Genomic DNA, 23,135 nt, shown 5'->3' on the forward strand with positions numbered 1-23,135 from the left:
TGAAAAGCCCTATATATAACTCTATGGTTGCTGGTTGTAGTAGAATATAAAATTATTCTTTTTTAATTTTTAAGAAGTGTTTTGATGAAAATAGCTTTATAAATTTCTGCATTTTCTTATAATCTTGACTTTGTATAAACGACTGATGATTTCATAAAGAACTTCTTAAGTGACCATTTAATATATTGAGGGTTAGACATTGTTGGCGACATTCAAAAAGTTTTGAAATTTGCTGCTGCAATTATGATATTAATTGTGAGTATTAAAGTAGAATCATTTATTTAACAGTGTGTAAACGTATTGTATTTATTTTAGTTGATGTGAGGATTTAGTAGATGGCAAAAAGTCTTGTATAAGGTAAGGTATGCTCCCATTCTTTTTTATGGAATATTGATTTTTTATTTATCTATTAGTAATGGGTTAATAATAAATAATATACTAGAAAGGGTAAAACTATACACTGGCTACTGGCAAACGAAAATCATGGGTGTACCACTAAAGTCATTAAACAAAGAAACATTCTAGTGTAGTTAACCCAATGAACTGTCAATACTGATGGAATGGCCCCGTCCCATTCAAACAGAGAAGCGAGATTGCGGCCAACATACAATGGACCAACGTAGGAAAAACAAGTATTTTAAGACAACTGGTTCTTTAATATATTATTCCCTATGATTCCTCGAACACTGTACCGGCCATCTGTCTATTGATACAGGTTGAGTACATTACTGTGCAGCACACCTGTACAGGTAAATATATCGAATTTAAAATAATTTTAAGATGAAAAATTTTTTGTCATTACTTTTTAACAGGTTGATTGCCGACTACTCCAATCGCAGTGAGCCGGCCTCCTTCGATGATGCTGGCTACTCCGATCGGAGTATAGATCACATAGTTGAAGTAAGGCTCACGGAGTAGCCGGCGTTACCGAAGGAGGGCGTTTTGTCTGTCAGCAATCAACCTGTTAAACGTTATTACAAATATGAATTATAATTGCCAGACATTTCTGTGGTTTAAAAGAAATGACAAAAAAAAATTTCGTCTTAAAATAATTTTAAATTCAATATACAGGGTGATTAATTATTTATTTATTTATTAACGGGATAAACCCAATACATACAAAATACAATAAAGCAGAGCTTTCGTCATAATAATGAAAATATAAAAATTAGATACATGTAAAACTACAACTATTAAACACAAACATAAAAAATAAAAAATAATATAAATTATTTTCAAATGATGAAAACAACTGAATCAATTACAACAGTTAAATCTATTTAATTTTTTTTAATTCAAAATTCAAGACGCTTGAGTTCTTGTTTAATAGAGGAAATTGAAGAACCAAACAGCTCTATTAGATGACTAAACTTGTTTCCATACAGGGTCAATCTACTAATTGGTGCATACTGACCATAATTTGTTTGATAAAGCTCAGTAGATCCACTATAGTAATACAGTGGAACCTCGATTATCTGTCTCTCCATTAACCATCACCTCTGTTAACCGTCAGGGTCCGAACATAAGTTGTATTGAGTACATAAGCAAAAAATTTAGTCATCAATTTATTTTTTTTTTAGCATTGTGATAAGCCAAACGAAATTGGCTGAAATGTACAGTCATAAATGAAGTTATGGCTGAATCAACTGTGTTGTTTTCGTTGCCTAAAGATGACGAATGGTTAATTTGTGATGAGGACGCAAATGACTATCGATTGCTGACAGATGATGAAATTGTTGAAATGGCAAAACAGAGGCTGACGAAACAGATTTAGAAGCTGACACAAACTTGGAATTTGACGGTGGGGATGTCGATGATGCTTTTGCAACTGACAAAGATTTGCCTAAAGAAGCTAGAGAAGCTGCATCTCACATGCAACCATTCATCGAGTGGTATTCTCGACAAAAAGAATCCAATAAAGTAGATTGCATGATCTTGCCGAATAAGAAAATCAGCCCTTGCAAAATGTGAAGCATCAGTAAAACAAACAAAGATTTCAGAATATTTTAAACCAAATTCGACAATATTAACACGAACACAAATTTCTCCTATATCATCAAACAAAACATACAAATAAAATTTGAGAGTTTTATTATCAATTTTTATTACTTTTTAATGTTCTGTTAACTGCCTTTTCGATTAGCCGTCATACCCTTGGTCCGGTGCCCTGACGGATAATCGAGGTTCTACTGTAGATAGCAATAAAATTTAATAACAAAAATTGTAGCCAACTTTGAGCTTCACATTACAAAATTAGTTAGAATGTTACAGGGTGTTGGATAACATAGCGGTAGACCAAACTGTTTTTTTTTTAATGGAACACCCTATATTTTATTTTATATTCGAAATCCTCGTAACTTCCTCATCACAAAAATATAAAGGTTTGTTATGTTATATAGGACTTTTACAATGTTATACACAATTTTCTATGAAAATCGTAACAAGTTCAGCTCCCTGTATAAATAAAAATAAGCACAACAGCAATGGTTTATTGGTGCAATATTTTTTTGTTATTTGTGAATTTTTTTAAGAATTGTTGATATTGCTCATTTTCTTTATATCGAATACAGAGTGAGTCAAAATGTAAGTACATTATTTTCTCACAAATTTTAAATGGAACACACTGTATTTTAGATCACTATCGAAAGTACCATTACCTTACTTTAATTTTTGTATAATATTCCCTGTCTAAGTTTGTTAGTTTTCGAGATATTTTAATTTTTCAGAGCAAGTTATTAATTAGGTATATTTAAAATTACTGACAAAATAATGTACTTGCGTTTTGACTCACCCTGTATTCGATATAAAGAAAATTATAGGCTATTGATTATATTCAAAATAAGATAGCTAAAATGAACTACAACGTTAACAGGGTTTTATTATTTCATATGGTCAATGGACATCTATCTATGAAAAAACTGCGGAGTGCTACCATTTATAGGGGTGCGTTTTTGAGAAATGGGTGAATTAGTCCCTGGGCACAGGTTACATTAGGGTGAGTTCTATGCACTTTTGGTACAAACATAATACAAACATAAAAATTGTTCCTGGTTAAATTTTCTATCTAAATATCACTTTTTAAAGTCAATGATACTTTTTTTTACAAAAATATATTCAAAAGAAAAAGCACAAAGAAACCCAAAAGAAAGAAATTTTGTTTGTTGTCACATAACTTTTGTCCACGAAGATATAGGTATAGACATTGCTTTACAGAAAAAAAGCCTACATATTTCTTCTTTAAAATGTTGTTTAGTAGAGGTAATTAGGATTTATAGTTTTCGAAATATGATTTTTCACAGTTCGCCACTCACAGCAATTTTGGACAATTTTCCTTGTTATTTCGCAAATATTGTTCTGTAACTTTTTTCTACGTAACTTTAGGTATATGCAATGGTACACGTAATAGGAATAGAAATCAATTACCTTTAAAATGATCTACTGTATAACGTTGTACGACTTTTTTTTTAAAGAGATTATGGTTTTTCAAGGTTTTATACTTTTAATGATTTTTTATAATATAATATAAAAATAAAATATTATTATATATGTATAATATAATATTATATTATATATTAAATATTATATATTATATAATACCCAATATAAAAAAATATTATTCTCTACATTTTTTTAAGATTATTTTTGAAATTTCTCATTATAACTTTTTTTTTCTTGTTCATGAATATACTATATATTGCTCAATAAAGAGGGCTTACTTTCTGTTCTTTAAAATGGTGTATCATCTATATTTAAATAACATGTAATGGAAACCGAGTGATCCTTTGATATTTTTGTACCTGTATTATTTAAAATTATTTCTTTTACAAAAATTACATAAACATTAGTCTTAGAAAACATCACTTCAGTTAAAATTATTTAAACGTTGACATTTAAAAATTTTTCAAAATCAAAGTCCATCTCTTCGTTAGCATTAGCTTCAATATCTTCCTCTGACACCTCAGTTATCTTAGAGTTCCCACAATTAGTACCCATGCACATGCACCCTTTGCAGAATATTGAACAACTAATTCCTATCTTCCTACAAGCGCAGTTTTTGTACACTCTTTGGTACATTTACATGCTATTTTTTCAAGCAAAGCTTGTGGTGCAAGTGCTTTGACAGTAAATATTGGAATTAATCCATATTTTGAAGTTTGCCCGGCCGAGTCAAGTGGATCCAAAGTATTACCTATAAAAAATAAGATTCAATCATAACACACAATCACATAAAAAAGTTATAATGAGGAATTTAAAAAAATAATCCTATAATCAAAAATCGTTGCAAGTACTTATTACATTTTGAAAAAGCGTATTATTCAAAAATAATCCTAGAATTTTTTATAATACACCATTTTAAAGTAAACAATAAGCTTTCTTTGTTTATTATATAATATATACCTAAATGTAGAAAAAAAAGTTATAATGGGAAATTTAAAAAATAATCATAAAAAATATAAAAACTCGTTAAAAGTATAAAGTCTTGAAAAAGATAACCTCTTTAAAAGTAGTGGTATAACATTATACAATAGAACCATTACATGTACCATTGCATATGTCTAAAGTCACGTAGAAAAAAGTTACAGAACAATATTTGCGAAATAACAAGGAAAATTGCCCAAAATTGCTGTGAGTGGCGAATTTTGAAAAATCATATTTCGAAAACTGTAAATCCTAATGACCTCTACCGAACATCATTTTAAAGAGAAAATGTGTAAGTTTTTTTTCTGTGAAGCAATGTCCATACCTATATCCCCGCGGACAAAAGTTATGGGACAAAAAACAAAATTTTTTTCTTTTGGGTTTCTTTGTGCTTTTTCTTTTGAATATATTTTTGTAAAAAAAAGTATGTTTGACGTTAAAAAGTTATATTTAGATAGGAAATTTAACCAGGAACAATTTTTAACCTTTCGTTACTCGCGCCAACTTTTTGTGATCGGATACTCGCGCACGGTGCAGGAGACCGGGTCCAAAAATATGGGTCAGCAGTGTTTTAAAATTATTTTTTTTTTTGCAAAATTGTGTACGATTAAATTATTTAATGAATATATGATCATATAATTTTGTAGATATGCGTTTGTGTTCACATTATATTACTTTAATCAAAAATTTAATAATTTTCATTGTTATCCATTTATATGTATATACAAAAACTTTGGAAGTGAAGAAAAAATTGAATATGGTTAAATTTGTTTACTAAGAACTTTAGATCTTAATTCAATACACAAAAAAATTAAAAATAAAGAGTAATTGTAGTAACAAAAAAAGTTATAAAAATTAATTAACGTTTTTAAAACATGAAATACACAATGGTGTCACATTCATTGGAACAATGGTGTTCCAAACACAGATATTTTGAGCATATTTGGCAGTAAAACTTTGTTTTTCTATTTTTCTTCCAATCACAAACAGCACAGCGATCTGAAGTTCCTGGTGTTACGACTGGTACTTGTTCTGTTGGTAAACCACATATCTCCCTAAACCTCATTCTGATGGTTCTGGGTAAGTTATATATTTATATTTATATATATAAATATAAATAAACTAATCTATAAACATTGAAAATAAGGAAAAGATCTTAAATTACCTTACTAATTAAAAATATCGATGTGTGATCCAAACACAAAAATTGGTGCACAAATACTCGCACACGGTGTACGGGACCGTGTTGCGTAATAACAAAAGGACAGTACTATTTTTTACACTGCGAACTGACTTTACCCACAGTTGATTGACCACTGAAGAGGTATACGAAGTAGCCATTCAAAATCCCCACTACAAGCAGAGTTACAGGAATTTATTTACAGGCCCGGTCTCCCACACCGTGTGCGAGTAACGGAGGTTAAGTAGATGTGTTTGTACCAAAAGTGCATAGAACTCACCCTGATGTAACCTGTGCCCAGGGACTAATTCACCCATTTCTCAAAAACGCACCCCTTTAAATGGTAGCACTCCGCGGTTTTTCATAGAGATTCATTGACCATATCAAATAATAAAACCCCGTTAACGTTGTAGTTCCTTTCTATAGTACATAATCAATAGCCTATTAGCAATATCAACCATTTTTATAAATTTTGACAATCAACAAAAAAATATGGCAAATAAACCATTGCTGTTGTGCTTATTTTTATTTATACAGGGAGCTGAACTAATTACGATTTTCATAGAAGATTGGTTACAACTTTGTAAATAAACTGTATAACATAACAAACCTTTATATTTTTGTGATGAGGAATCACTAATCAATCACCATGATTTTGTATTTACCTGTACAGGTGTGCTGTGCAGTAATGAATGCAACCTGTATCAGCAGCCAGATGGCAGGTACAGTGTTCCAGGAAGCATGGGGAACAATATATTAAAGAATCAGCTATCTTAAAATACTTTCTCGAAACTAGCTCTTAGACCACAAGAGAGAGGTCCTAGAGAGACGGAGCTCCTCAGGGAAAAAAACGTTCAGATTTGAATGGAGTGCATTCAAAATATACTGACTTTCAAGATTAAAACAGGTTTAAAATAATTAATTTGATTAACTGAAACGGGATAAACGCCTGGTATTATTAGATGTATTGTGTAATTATTATTATTCTAAATAAATCACCAATTTTGAGAAATATAAATATATTACAATATAATATATAGAAATAGGCATGCTTTGTTGATACTGAAAATTTTACATAGACAGTCACTTAAAATTTTACATAATTATGGACAAAGGTTACATAGAGTCAGACAATAACAGTAAAAAATACAATTTACTGAAATTAAATAAATCATCCATATTCAAAGATTTGATGCTGTCCTGTGTGGAACCTACAAAATTTTCGAGGTTTGTAATCCGATCATTGGAACTCTCTTCTTCATTAAAAGAAGTACAGTGGAACCTCGACAAGTTGGATTAATCGGGACCGTGGCCGATCCAGCAGGGTCCAGCAGCTTCAAGAAGGGGGGCGATTGGCTAAATTTCTATGAAAAATAAATGAATGCTTTTATAATCTTTATATAATATATATTATATTATAACTTGGCTTGAGAGGGGAGCCGATCGTCCTCCCCTGGATCCGCCACTGGCCGATCCGGGTTATCGAAAATCTGGATTAGCTGGAGAATATAGAAATTATTAATAAAATACGATAATAATACGAAAATTGCACAAACATGAAATACATATGCACAGTGACAGTACATCTAAATTACGTACAGTTGTATACAGAATTGTTTATTTCTTGGTTAAAAAACTTAGTCAAAGTGAAACAATGATTGTTTTGTCTGACGAACATCGGTCCGGGTTATTGGAGGCCGACTTAATGGGGTTCCACTGCACTGTATTGGTTTTAGTCTTTCTTTTTGGCATCTTAAGTAATTTTTTTGTGTATCATTTAATGACAATGACAAATCAACAAAACAGGGTAACACAAGTACATAGAATAAATCTAAGTTCATATGAAGAATACAGGGGAAAGACAAGGAATGTCAATTTTTTATGAATTTTGGCTTTTCTCGCCATGTGGTAGCCAAACCTGAGAACTATTGCCTAGCCTATCGGTACTGTACAATAACCAGAAGATCAGTTTATATAAAATTTCTAAGAATTTGTATCCAGGCGAGGAACGAGGATTGTCCACACGCTACTGAACAAAAACAAGGAATGTCAGCAGATTTTGGGTGCATTATTAGATAAATAAATTAACATAGATTAATATTATATTAAGGTTATAGAATAATTCTAGAATTCTGCTAAGAATCTCCTAAGTAGTTTTTAGATATCACCAACATTAAACCTTTAATGGTGTTTATCTCAATATTTATAAAATGTGACATTCTGTGTTTTTCCCTCGTACTCTTCATATAAACTATAACTATATTCCTACAACTACCACTATCAATTAAAAGCAAAAAACAAATCAATCTAAACCACAAATCTAAACGTTGTTTACGAAAGATGGCGCATATCTTCCCTCGTTCCCTGACTAGCGCTGTCTCATTATAGCTGCATTCAATTCGCTTCTTACCCATGCCATCAGTATTGACAGCTCGTTGAGTTAATCTTTGATTTAGGATTATGACTTATAACAAGTCAAGTTATTTTGGTTAGGTTTAGAAACAACAAAAAATAAAATCAAATTAAAATTTATAGGTACAGGGTTATTCTCTATATTTTGACCCTGGTACAGGGTTATGCCCCTGTAAACTGCTTTATTTACAGAATTAGAAAAAAACGTAAAATACAAAAGTTATTAGATTTTTAAAATATGATTTTTTGACATATATAACATACTAGTGATGTCATCCATCTGGGCGTGATGACGTCATTGACTATTTTTTTAAATGAGAATAGGGGTCGTGTTCTAGCGCATTTGAAAGGTAATTCAATTCTCTATTCAGTAATATAAACATTAAAATAATTAATTATATAGGATGTCCAAAAAATTTTTTTTTAATTAAATTAATTGACAAAAAGAAAAATGTATGTAATTTATTTAATTTAAAATACATTTTCCTGCTGTTAGAAAACAGATTTTTGCTTAAATTCAATGTTCAAACTGCCAAGAGGCAGATAGTGGCAGCTTGAACATTGAATTTAAGTGAAAAGTAATGTTTATTTGTTGAATAAATATTTATTTCTGTTTTCTGACAGCAGTAGAATGTATTTTGAATTAAATAAATTACATACATTCTTCTTTTTGTGTCAGTTAATTTAATTAACAAGATTTTTTTGACACCCTGTATAATTAATCATGTTAATTTTTATATTACTGAATAGGGAATTGAATAACCTTTCAAATGAGCTAGCACTCGACCTCTATTCCTATTTAAAACAATAGTCGATTACGTCATCACGCCCAAATGGATGACATACGATTTACGATATATATGTCAAAAAATCATAACTTAAAAATCGAATAACTATTGTATTTTACATTTTTTTCTAATTTTGTAAATAAAGCAGTTTACAGGGGGTCAAAATATAATGAATAACCCTGTACATGTGTCTGATCGTCTGTCTCGCAGCGCCGCAGTCACAAGAAGGCGAGGGAAGTTTACCCCATATGTAGAGGGAGTCTGCGCAGTTTGTTCATAGTTTGTTCTAATTTGATTAAGGGCTGCCCAAATCTTATGGGGACGTTCAAATTCGCTAGGTATTTCTATGATGTTCGGTAGACTATAGTACTGCGGATCTGTCTTACTTTCCCAATCTTCTCTCCATTGGGTATTTAAGTCAAAATTGGATTGCCGCAGAGCTTAAGTATATTTTAGAAGGGGTAACCTAGATCAGACACAGTTTCCAAGAATATCGGGGATGTCGTTGTGGACTAGAAGCTGGTGACTGTACATTATTTTGTTATATTCTTTAATCAATGCATGTTCGCGACGTAGGTTGGGTGGTGCTATATTACTAAGGGCAGGTAGCCACATTGTAGGGGTGGGCTTAATTGTGCCTGTTATCATACGCATAGCATGGTTTAGTTGAGTGTCGACCAGGTGAGTATGCCTGCTATTTAGCCACACTAGTGCACATTATTCTGCCACCGGATATATCGGGCCAAGAGCAGAGCTTCTTATGTTTTTCAGTTTTGCTGCTGTTTTCGTCAGGTGTTCTCTGAATGTGAGCGTTCTGTCTAGAGTAACCCCAAGGTATTTTGGGTATTTATTGTGTTTAAGTTTGTTATTAAAATACACTCCCAATAAGGGGGTAGGCGCAAAATATTGGTCCAATGCTTTTTAAATCCATTCATTTTTTTTTTCGAATCCTGAGAAAACTAAAATATTTTTGAAAATTTAAACGCATAAGGTTAGATTATTACCAAGAGCCGAAAGACCCTTAGAGTAAACAAAAAGTTTCTTTTGAATGAAATATTTGAAAAAAGACTAAGTTTTCACTCTAATGGCATATAAAACAACATAATGCTATTCTACATCCTACCAGAGTGAAAACAATGGGAACCTTCTCTGGTTACATCTCCGAGGCTTCTACAATTTGCAAGCCATACGGATGCTGAGACTAAGGAAGATGAGGGAATTCTACAATTTACAATTCACGTCCCATCTGCTCAGCGCGGTAAAGTTCCAACGAGAATGGTTCCCTTCGTATTCTAAACAGAGTAAATGTAAATCAAAAATGAATAACCATTTTCAGTTTCGTTGCAAAACGAAAATACAGCCGCATCATATATTCTAGTCCAATCAGAGAGTGCAGCAAGCACCTCTACCGGTTTCGAAACTTATTAGTCTCTCATCAGGAGGCACATATGCTGCTCTCTCTGATCCAACCAAAACAAACCCCAGCGTGCAATCCCGGATTGCAACGAACGAAATGGCATAGATGCCCTAGCGGCAACAAGTTTTCACTCTAATGGCATATAAAACAACATAATGAACAGAGAAGGTTCCCATTGTTTTCATTCTTATGGGATGTAGAATAGCATTATGTTGTTTTATATGCCATTAGAGTGAACACTTAGTCTTTTTGCCAGCAGTTGCCGCTAGGGCATCTATGCCATTTCGTTCGTTGCAATCCGGGATTGCACGCTGGGGTTTGTTTTGGTATGATCAGAGAGAGCAGCATATGTGCCTCCTGATGAGAGACTAATAAGTTTCGAAACCGGTAGAGGTGCTTGCTGCACTCTCTGATTGGACTAGAATATGGTTCGGCTGTATTTTCGTTTTGCAACGAAATTGAAAATGGTTATTCATTTCTTAAATATTTGAAATTAAAAGTCACACTAAATTTTCTTTCTTTTTTCACCCCTGTAACTTATTAAAATAAACATTATAGAAGTTTTCCGGGACTTTCTGTCCTCGGTAATAATGTAATCTTTCATTTTGCGTTTAAATTTTTCAAGAATACTTTTTAGTTTACTTAGGATTCGAAAAAAAAATGATGCATTTAAATAGCATTGGACCAAGCTTTTGCGCCTACCCCCTTAAATCGGTTGAATAGTATTCAATATATCCCTAAAAAGAACAGAAAAAATATTCATGAATCACTTTGTAGAACGAAAGCTAGCCACATTTTACCAAAGAAATTTGAGTTCAAACGCTTTATTTTGATGTTAACTATCACCCATTAGCTAATGTCCGATTAATTATGGGACACCTTGTATAAGATCCCTACGAAATTTTGTTTAATAAAAGGTATTACTTTCAGAATTTCTCGAGAATTGAAACCTGTCTTAAATCTGGTGAAGAGCGTTGAGGATAAAAAACAAATACCGTTAAAATGGAATTTTGGCGAAAGAGAAATGGGTTGAAAGGAAATTTAGTACATCCTGATCGACAAAACAAGAAACTATCTGCTACAGCTCAGCGAAGGATGTTAATTGAGGAAATGTTAGCTGCTAATGGCTCTTTATTTTCAGAAACTGATAAGAAAATACTGACCTCTCTTGTAGGTGATCAAAATCAACCTAAAGAATGGGTCAATCCAATGTTTAAAAATACCGTTTATTCTGATAACGAATCTCGCGAAGTACATGGGGATCTGCCATGTAATTTTAATGAAGATCGGAACGCAAGATGGGACCAATGGGATGAATCTGGGGCCGAAAAGCCTGAAACATCTTTCTTGTCCTCATTCTCGGACCAGGATCCACCTGAAAATCAAAATCAAAGAAATCAATTTCGTGGCGAAACCCAAGGCGTAAATCTGTTTAACCCTCAAAGAAGTTCTTTTATACAAGAAAGGAGCCCTGGCCAGGATCCACCTGAAAATCGAAATCAAAGAAATCAATTTCGTGGCGAAACCCAAGGCGTAAATCTGTTTAACCCTCAAAGAAGTTCTTTTATACAAGAAAGGAACCCTCTTAACAGTGAAAGAAGTTCTTTAGACAACAACCTCTCTGGCCCACAAAGGCGAAGGATGGTAATTGAGGAAATATTAGCTGCTAATAGCTCTTCATTCTCAGAAGCTCACAAGAAAACACTGAACTCGCATTTTAGTGTTGAAGATTGTGTAAGAGGTCCTTTTAAAAATACTGGCTATTCTGATAAAGAATCTCGCGGAGTATGTGGAGACTTGCCATATAATTTTGACGAAGAAAGAAGAAACCATGAAGATCGGAACGCAAAGAACGTTTCTGGGACATCTTTCTGGTCTAATAATCGAAATGAAAGAAATCAATTTCATCCCGAAACCAGAGATGTAAGTCCGTTTAACCCTCAAAGAAGTCCTTTAATATCAGAAAAGAGTCCTCTAAGTCTTGAAAGAAGTTCTCTAGAGCAATATGGAAGCTCGAATAACCAACAAGCAAAAAATGTTTCTGGGTCATCTTTCGGGTCTAAAAGTCGATTTGAAAGAAATGAATTTCGCCCCGAAACCCGAGACGTAAGTCCGGTTAACCCTCAAAGAAATCCTATAATACCAGAAAGGAGTACTCTAAACTTTAAAAGAGGTTCTCTAGAGCAATATGGAAGCCCGAATAACCAAGAAGCAAAAAACGTTTCTGGGTCATCTTTCTGGCCCGAAAATCAATTTGAAAGAAATCAACTTAGTCCCAAAGCCCGAGACGTAAGTCCGAAAGTTAACCCTCAAAGAAGTCTTTTCATACCCGAAACGAATCCTCTAAACCATGAAAGAAGTTCTCTGGAGCAATATGGAAGCTCGAATAACCAACAACAAAGAAATCAATTTCGTTTCGAAACCAGAGAAGTAGGTTTGCTTAACCCTCAAAGAAGTCCTTTTATACGAGAAAGGAGTCCTCTAAACAGTGAAAGAAATTCTCTAGAGCAATATGGAAGCAATTCTGGTAACAATATTGAGATACTAGATTTTAAACCACCACAAGATAATTCTGGTAACGGTATTGCACCTTCAAAGGGTAACAATTTCGGACCAATTCCCAGGGGTTGCGTTCGAGTAAAAATGTGGATTGGTAAGGGAATATCCTTCTCAGATCCAACGCGTATTGTGAGGCAACTGTCACAGCAAAATCCAGGTCTAAGGACGAAACTTTGGACGGTTTTACATGTTAAGAACAATCCACAGACGGGCTCTACATTCCTGGTACAGATAAAAGAGAGCGATCTCACTGTTTTACAGAACTTCAACATGGCACCCTATATTCATAAGAAAAAAACGAAATTTACAGTTCTACAACCTGGAGAGGAATTCTAAACTTTTTTTAGAGGAATTGGTAAGCTTTTTTAATTATTTTTTTTACTTTTACGTGGGTGGTCCGATAAGTACTTAGCCTCTCCGCCCGATGGCGTCACTGTCCCAAGAGAAATCTACTATCGTGTAATACATTCTTGTAGACACGAGAAGCTAATTCGCACACTTGATCCAACGTTGCCAATTATACGGGTAACAGCCAATGCGCGGTAAATTTAAAAAAGACGATGCATTGTGCCAGCTCCCAATCATAACGCACCCTCAGTGCAAGACTGCAGTAACTCAAAATTTTATGAAAATGAAGTAATCATGGAATTCGATTGTAAACATGCATATCTATCCCCTGTAAAACTTTAGTAACTTTCAAATGCTTAATGGGCTAAATATTACAACAACAACAGTTTAACTATTTGGCGTTTTTGAACATAAGTTCCGTGCAAAACTGTTGTAACTCTAATGTAACAGAGTCACAACAGTTTTGCACGGAACATTGCAACGGATTCGATAACAAGCAATGAAAAAAGTAAGATATTTGTTATTTTAATATCTATATCTGTGGTGTTTAATTTTAATATACAGCGCCTCTACGTAATCCATTAACGGCTGAGACAATAAACAAAGATTTTCGAGACTAATCTATTCATGTAAATTGTATGTCCTTTGTGTGATATTATATTTATTTTCCATAAGATGTGTGCGATGTCGTTTGACCATTTATTTTGGATAAAATGCGAGGTTGAAACGGGTTTAGGTCTTAGCGCGATAAAAAAATATACAAAAAAAAAAAAAAAAAATGTAATAAAAAAAAATGTTAAAAAATATAATAAAAAAAATAATAAAAAAAACAGAGTAAAAAAAACAGTAGTACTAATAGTTTTAAATTTAGATACTAAGCATATATTTTGTAAAAGAGAGAATTCAAAACACATTGACTGGCCAGTTGGTTGCTTAAACCAGTGCCAATAAAACATAAACACACACACATTTTGGATAAAACCACATTTTGGATTTAGATTGGATAAAACCACATTTTGGATTTAGATTGGATAAAACCACATAAATTAAGACTAATTATTTACGACCAAAAAGTATTTTTTCTCATGAAAAGAAAAACAGTTATCTTAAAACTTGTGTATTGACAATACTGAGAGGCCAAAAATATCTATTCTCAGAAAACTTGCCAAAGAACAGCCAAAAATTCGAATGACCAAAAAGAAAGATTTGGTATACTTATGCCATTCGGGTATGATACCAGAAGCCCACCATAGTTTTTATAAAAAAATTTTTTCACAAGATGATGTACGAGAAGAAGACAACAACTACGGTAAAACCTAGCAACGGCCACTAAAAATGAAAGAACTATTGGCCGATATAGAAAGGTGGTCGGTATTGCCAGTTTTTGTAGTCTAGATATACATAATTGGTTTGGGGAATTTTTAAACTGGCCGTTAGTACAAGGGCCGATGTTGGCAGGTGGCCGGTAGCACAGGTTTTACTGTAAAAGTAAATTTGTCTACACTTTTTACAATTTTCTCCGTGCAAAACTGTTGTAACTTTGAAATTCTAATATGTACTAAATTTGTAGTGCTTAGTGATGTAACGAATATTCGTATTCTCATTCGCATTCGCGAATATTCGCATGTTTTTGCATATTCGCATTCACATCCGCATTCGCAAAATTTGTGCGAATGTTTTGCGAATATGAAAACCAGAAAAAAAAATAATTTTAAGATAATATTAGGTTAATAAAATCAAAATCTATTCACTTCTCATCTCTTTTTATTAGGAAAAGGTAACTTAACCTCAAACATGCAGCTCCTCTCAAATGGAAATATGCAGGACACAACAGTAGACAAAGAGACGGAAGATGGAATGAAGCGATAACTCACTGAAGACCTTGGGACTACAAAAGAGGAAGGCGCAGACCACAGACGAGATGGTCGGATGACCTAAAAAGATTCAAAGGGATCAGATCCGCCAGATCGACAACATTAGCACTGAACCGAGAAGAGTGGAAAAATAAGGGGGAGGCCTACGTTAAACTTTGGACAGATGAAGGGCAATAGAAAGATAGAACTTAACCTTGTATAATCACATTATCAGCCTTCACTTTTTTGATTATTTGGTATTATGTAATAAAGCTTAAGATTCAGATTTATTTACACTAAATATCAATTAACTTTTCATTACAAATTTAGGAAACATTACAAAAATAGAAACAAATTTAATAAAAACTGAATATTCGCATCCGCATTCGCGAATGTCGGTAGCAGATATTCGCATTCGTATTCGCGAATGTTCAAAAAATGACATTCGTTACATCACTGGTAGTGATTAACAATTTTTTCCGTGCAAAAGTGTTGTAACTTTAAATTCCTAATTTTTTTGCATTAATATTATTTTATTTAAATTTATATTTTTGGTTAATGTAATATAGGCTGAAAAGCATGCAAAATCATAATCAAATGTTAATTTTTCTTAAAACTTGTGTCCTATTTCACCGATATTAGCACGAAAATAAACAAAATCGTCTTTATCTCGAAACTTACTTATTTTGACTTACTGCAGTCTTGCACTGAGGGTGCGATAATATAATGATTAGTAATATATTAATTTAATCATTAAAGATAGTCAATGGCGTGCGTCATACAGATTATATTTTCAAGTTTAATTTATGTCTTACTAATATACATGATAAAACTCGAGCTAAAATAAGTTTTTTCAAGCGTTTAAGCCTTAAGCTATACATATATGTACAAGAACTGTAAGAAATTTTATTAAAGTTACTAACGAAGAAAAACAAACAGATCGCTTCGTAGCGGCAATTAAGAGGGGTAACTTTAGACATGGCCTGTTCTGTTGGGCCATAACAGAGGGTCACTTTAAATTGTCGGCCCGAGTGAGGAAAGAATTTGGTAAGATACTGGGTCAAATGTAAATACCAGGTAAATTCAGAACCAAGTACTAACTTACTAGCAACAACATTTATTACAGGAGTGAAATGGAAAGAATAAGCTAAAGTTAGCCCAACTCAGCGAGCTTTAATATATTACTTCAGACACATATTTGCTGTTTATTTAGCGTTTGCCTCTAAATCCCCGCCTTTGAAATCAATAGACAATGATGTGTTGTTACCATATCAATTTCTAAAAGTTAAAGTTGATAAAAAATTTACATACCTAAATTGTATTTGCCTAGTGATAAAAATAGTGTTTTTCAAACTAAGCAATACCTTAAGGCTTAAGGATTACAATAAAACGAACATATATAGTCGTACCCAATTTATTTTGCAAACATGAAGTTGGTCAAGAGCAATCAAACAATTACACAGTTTAAAAAAATTCCTCTAATACAAAGTATAACAATACTTGAATATATGCTACACAGGGTGTTATAACAGAAAAAAATAATAAGCAGTAGAATATGATCGCCATTTACAATTAAAAGAAAATATGATTGATTTAAAAAATTATGGCCTTCTATGGAAAGTTTTTGTTATCATTGGGTTTGAAAGTGTTTTCACTCACTAATATCCTTGTAGTGTAGAGCACCAATTCAAGTTAAACTTGTTATAGATTTTTGTGTTTGTTATTGTTTTGTATTTTTTTATGACTCTGTAAGCATTGTCTATAAAATTGTACAATTTTCCATGACAATAAAGCATATTTCTATTCTTTCTCTTTTTTTCATATTTCTATTCTAAGTTGTCGATTTCTTAAACCAAAGCATTGATTATTACTACGAAATATTAATATCATCAATATTAATCTCACAATCGACCCATAGAAGTTGTCAAACAAATAAAATATTTGGGAATCATTATTGATAATTTATTTATTAACATTAAAAACGATTCATTGATTACAGTTAATTTATTTAATGGAAATTAAGGTAATAATAATAATAATGTTTATTCAACACAAATATAACAATATACATAAAATAATAAACTATAAAATCTTCCTGCGACTAAAAACATATCAAAGTGTATAGTTAATAAGAATAAACATAGGAAGCCACAAGAAAATAAATTTGCACGTAGCTATTATAGCCCAAAGTAACTCCTGTTGTTTATCCAAATCTTCACTAGTCAAAAGCCTTTAAATTAAAGTTCCAGCAGTTTTTCCTTTTTCTACATATATAAAATATCTGGTGTTTGTTCCTAAAAACAAATACATAAATAAAAACTCTACATTGTGTACCATAAAAATCATACAAATGTGGAAAGTACCACAAAAGTATAGTACATACTTGATAGTCCAACCTTTTGGTCCCATACCTGTCGGACTATCAAGGGACAACTGTATTTTAATATTAGGACAGTTATATAAGGTTTAGGTTAGTTTAGTTAGTTTTATATAAGGGCAGTTGTCATAATAAGTCACAACAAAAAGGTATTAAAAGAAAAAGCTATATGGGAAGCTACTACGTTTAGTCTATATATAAATGAAAGTAAAACAAAATATTATATAGAGTGCACAAAGTCGAATCAACATGAAAATCTGAAGGTAGACAACCATACCTACGAATATGCCTCCTATTTTCACTACCCAGGCTCAGTAATAAATGACAACAACACCAGTCAAGAAAAGCATGGATTCTTAGCAGCAATAAGTGATTTTATGCATACAAAGACTTAGAGAAAAGTAAGTTACTAAGTCTAAGCTTAGAATCTACAAAACAAATCTACACATTGCAGTGATGGTTTGTGGAGAATTAAAATGAACCACGAGCTGGATAGTATTAATGCAGAGCGCAGATATTAGAATTGTAAAATCTCAAAGACTAAATTGGCTTGGTCACTCAGAAAGAATGCCAGATAATCGAGCTGTGCAAGTAATCCAGAGATGGAAACCCCAAGGAAATAGAACAAGAGGAAGGGCCCATAAAAGATGGATAGACGATGTAGAGGGGGATCTTAAAACCATGAACATCAGAAAAGTATCTGGCAGGGCAGAATAGATGAATGTTGTTAACACCACCAAGACTCACAAAGGGTTGTAGCCCCATTAGAAAAATATTGAAGGACAGTTTACGCTATATACATTAAAACATTGTGAGCTTTGCTATAACCATATTGTAATAAACTATATCTTATACTTACATGGTCGAGAGTTAGGTACAGTTACGGTCACTGAATAGTTTACACTTTAATTTTTACATTGTAATACTGCAAAAATAGCAGTGTCGTACGGATTTGATAAATGTCAAAGTCAAAAAATTTGAAAAAGTCAATGTGTCAAAATTTCAGAAGTGTTGAAAAATAAAATAAAACGATATCAAACTCCTCCAAAATGATTCGAATGCATTTGAGTGATGCGCAAAAAGAAAGAGCAATTGCCAAACTCTAAGAAGGTTGGTCACTAAGGCAAGTTGCTGCAGATTTAAACGTGAGCCATGTTTGCATATGGAAAATCAAACAAAGATGTGTTTATCAATATTTAATATAAAACAGATTTAAAATAAAAGGGTATTTTAAAACCAGACTTCCTTATTTTCGTTAAGACCATAATCAAGTTTATTCAAAAAAACTTCTTTCTATACTTTTCATTTTGTTAAATTTTGTAAAATATATTATTTATATTATTTTGATTTTTAAATTTTAATCAACCTATTCTAGGTACACCACTGGTAACGTCACTTTGACGTAAAAGGTGCGTTTACACGGGGTAAAAATTTTAAAAATCGGCTCCTAGATACGTAATCCTGTAAACTATTTAATGACCGCAACTGTACATCTTTATCATTATTGTAGACATTTTTTAAAAACCTTATTAATTGAATTACATTAAACTTACCACTTATACAATGTTTATTGCATATTCTTTCATATTTTAATTTTAGATCTGTTCTCCTTATGGCTTTTATCCATTGTTCCCGACTTTGTTTTGTTAGGATAACCAACCAAGGATAACTATTTACATTTATTTATTTACAATATAATCTGTCAATTGTCAAATTGGTGTCAAATATTGAGATTTTAGTGACTTGGCAACGTTGGATCAAGTGTGCGAATTGCGAGATTTCAGTTTCTCCAGGACTTGTGTTATGGAAGAATTTGGACCAATCACGGGTCACAGATTTTCGATTTTTTGACACTTGACAGTTCGATCAACTTTTGAAAATATATCCATTTACTTTACCACAATAAAAACAAATTTGTTTTTAATAATGTGTGTTTACCTCTTTAATTTTGTTATTTTTATCCATTTCTATTTTGTTCTGTAGTATTCTGTCCTTTCATTCATCATTTTAGCCTGTAGGTGAATTGGATTTATAGAAGTATAATATTGGATTTACATTTATCAAAATGTAGTGAACTGGAAAAATGAATTCAAATTCAGAAGATGTAAGTGTAATGATATGTAGATAATTAATATTAATGATAATAATTTTAATTCTATGAAGATGTAAAATAAATACACCTTAAATATAAATACAAGTGTTTTAATTTATTACCAAAACAAATTTTAAATAGTAATAGTAAATTTAAATAGTACACTTTTGTTAGATCCAAACCCCCAAAAATAGAAAAGTTACAATTAAAGAAATAAAATGATTGGGGTTTTTTAAGTTCCTAATATGTAGGTATGTATTTTACCTTTCATCATAAGACTTTTTCTATGCTTGGAGTCACACAAAATAATAAGATAAATACTTGTGGATTTTCTATAATTTTTTTATAGAAAAACAGCCAATATCATTTTGTTCTTATGGTATTCCCTACAGTACATCTACTTATACAATACTTTTGCTTATATAGCTTATATAAATAAAATATATAAAACTATAATGTAACCAAAAGTGTGTTTATACTTTTAAATACATACCTATACAATTTTATTTTAAGTATAATCATACAAATTACCCATTAAACTTTTAAACGTACACACAGTTAAAAAATGGACAGGAAAAAACCTATACAGAAATAAACACATAAGTATAGGTATCATTCTAAAATTCTTTACCCAAATCCAAATTATTTATTAAGCTAGATTTATAGTTTAACGGACTGTAGACATAGACACTCTGAAAAAAGATCAACATAGAAGTTTATGTACTCTTGTTTATAAAGCTTGCCACTCATGGGGAGCTATACTATAATATATATTATATCATATCGCTCACTGTAACGATTCCTAACTAGGAACCTAATTAGTTTAGGAACTAATGGTTCCATGCGTGCAGGTTCACTCATCATTACTATAGTATCATATTGCTCACTACAGCGATTCCTAACTAGGAACGAATGGTTACATGTATGCAGGCTCATTTATTTACTATAGTGAGCGATGTGATATATTATTTATGTAGTATTGCTCCCCGTGCGTGACAAGCTGTATAATCAAGAGTACACAAACTTCTATGTTGATCTTTTTCCAGTGCGTCTTCCTCTACAATCCTTCAAACTATAAATCCAGCTTAATATATAATTTGAATTTGGGTAAAGAATTTAGAAGGGTACTAATGTGTTTATTTCATTTTAGGCTTTTTCTGGCTATTTTTTAAACGTGTGTATGTTTAATGGGTAATGTGTGTGATTATATATCGTCGCTGATTTGCAAAAAGAGGCCAAGTAACATTTTTATATTTTTACTAAGTGGAACTTTAGCTCCCTTTTACACAAATAGTTTAAAACAAAATGTTACTTGGCACCAAAAATTATGAGGCTATCTCAACAACAATAAGTAATACACTTGGCCCCTTTTTACAGAATAGGTAGAACCTTCGTACCTACTTATACAATACTTTTGCTTATATATGCTTATATAAATAAAATATATAAAACTATAATGTAACCAAAAGTGCATTTATACTTTTAAATACATACCTATACAATTTTACTTTTTTTTTACTTTAAGTATATAATCATACACATTACCCATTAAACTGTTGAAATGTGCACACAGTTAAAAAATAGACAGGAAAAAACCTAAAATGAAATAAACACAATATAAGTATCATTCTAAAATTCTTTACCAAAATCCAAATTATTTATTAAGCTGGATTTATAGTTTGATGGACTGTAGACATAGACACTGAAAAAAGATCAACATATAAGTTTGTGCAAAGTGTAAAGACGCATTTCAAAGTTCCTCTCGAAAATTTAAATTTATTAGCAGTTTTTATTAGTTAAATCCGTTAAATTTTCTTTTTTAGTTTCGTTAATTTAGTTAGAGTTTAAGTTTTATATAAATATAAGTCAGTTTTAGCGTTCGAGGCGATTAAATCTTGATGAGCGGACACGGTGACGGTGACCCTCCCGATCCCGGGGAGGACGAATTTTACAAGTTTAGAGAAGAACAGAATAATAATATGGAAATAACAGCGGTTTCAGGTATCGATAATATTAATAAAAATGTCAATAGCAGCTCAAACGTAAGTAAAAATCAACTTCATATTTCGTCAAACTCGTCCCAAATAAATACAAATGACATTAGAACTACCTATAAATATTTACAAACTGACACAGGTCCTTTTGAAGTAATAATTGAAAATAAAAGTGATTTACGTTTAAATGCGATTAGGGTTGGTGATATAATATTAAAAAATTGGCCGGAACTGGATAATAAAATAAAAAGAATTGATTTGGCAGGAAAACATCGAGTAAAAGTAGTTTTTGGAGAGTCAAAATGTGCCAATTTTTTAGTAGATCAAAATAAATCAAAAAGGTTTACTGAAAATAAACTTGAGGCTTATGTACCTAAATTTATGATTCATCGTCAGGGTATTTTAAGGGATATTGATAGAGACATTTCAGATGAGGAGTTAAAAAATAAAATTAAAGCCTATGACTACCACTGTAAATTTACAGTAGTAGAAGTCAAAAGATTAAAAAGGAAAATTGTTGAGAATAATACTACGGTATATGTTCCAACTAAAAGTATTATTGTGACTTTTAGGGCACAAAGTTTACCTAAGTATGTAGTTATTAATAAGGTATTAATTCCGGTCGAACTATTTGTACAGAAAGTAATTTTGTGTTTCAATTGCCATCGTTACGGGCACGTGGGTGGACAGTGTCGTGGTAAGTCTAGATGTTTCAAATGTCACGGTGAACATTTATCCTCCAAATGCACGGAAAACCCAAACAATAAATGTCTTCAGTGCAACGGAGATCATTTAACTACAAATTTTCAGCTGTGTCCTGAATATCTGAGGCAAAAAACTATTAAAGATATTATGTCTCAAAAAAATTTAACATACAATGACGCAATTAAATTAATCCCCAATAGAACATATGCAAATGCAACTACTAGTGAAAATAAAACATTAAATCCTCAATTTCCCATAGAATTAGCGTCTCAAAAAGCTTTTCCACTCCTTCCCAGTCAAGCTGCTCTTCCATATTCTTCAGGTTTTTCGCAGTCTAGCCCCATAGATTCCCATAAATACACTATCTATAGAAATCCAACGAAAAGGGCCAGGCCTCAAACACCTGATCCTTGTATTAATGAAGCAATCAAAATAACTAAACCAATTGAAATCGCTAGGTTACAAGGGGGTATTTTGAGTCAAGAATCTTACCGAGAGAATATTATTAAAACGAATGAAATGTCAGAAACAGAAACGATAACATTAGTATTTGAATTAGTTATGGATATATTAAAGTCTTTAAATAGGGATAATATTTTAAATGTTCAACAGTTTGAAGTGGTTAATCTTATTAAGGACAGACTCAATAAACAGGGATTAAGCTCGCAGACATGAACAAAACCTTTTCTATTACACAATGGAACTGCCGATCGGCAGTTTCAAATAAATGTAATTTGGAGTATTTACTTCATGAATATAAAATCAATATAGGTCTTCTTTCGGAGACTTGGTTTAAACCAAATATTTATTATAATTTCGTAGGTTATAATTGTTCACGTTTAGATAGAGAAGATGGAAAAGCTGGTGTAGCAATTTTAATTAAGGATGAAATTAGTTTTTCTGAAATAGATTTACCTCAAATGGAAAAGATTATGGCTAGGTGTGTGTGTGTTCGGATTGGTAAATTTAAGGAAGTTTATCTTATTTCAGT

General features: G+C 31.9%; 1 protein-coding gene across 6 annotated transcripts in view; it reads left to right on the forward strand.

Moving 5' to 3' along the window:
• Nucleotides 1-23,135, forward strand: part of LOC114329640 (GATA zinc finger domain-containing protein 14-like) — a 71,697-nt gene continuing 48,562 nt past the window's right edge. The window contains exons 1-4 of one of the 6 annotated variants that reach the window (XM_050643586.1): nt 1-255; nt 316-357; nt 11,147-13,130; nt 19,365-19,546. In XM_050643586.1, the coding sequence (XP_050499543.1) occupies nt 11,219-13,111 (1,893 nt within the window). In that variant the 5' untranslated portion in view covers nt 1-255; nt 316-357; nt 11,147-11,218 and the 3' untranslated portion in view covers nt 13,112-13,130; nt 19,365-19,546. The other 5 variants (XM_050643588.1, XM_050643585.1, XM_050643589.1 and 2 more) reach the window with 5 other exon arrangements.

Source organism: Diabrotica virgifera, chromosome 2 (genome assembly GCF_917563875.1).
Source record: "Diabrotica virgifera virgifera chromosome 2, PGI_DIABVI_V3a".
Classification (NCBI taxonomy): domain Eukaryota; kingdom Metazoa; phylum Arthropoda; class Insecta; order Coleoptera; family Chrysomelidae; genus Diabrotica; species Diabrotica virgifera.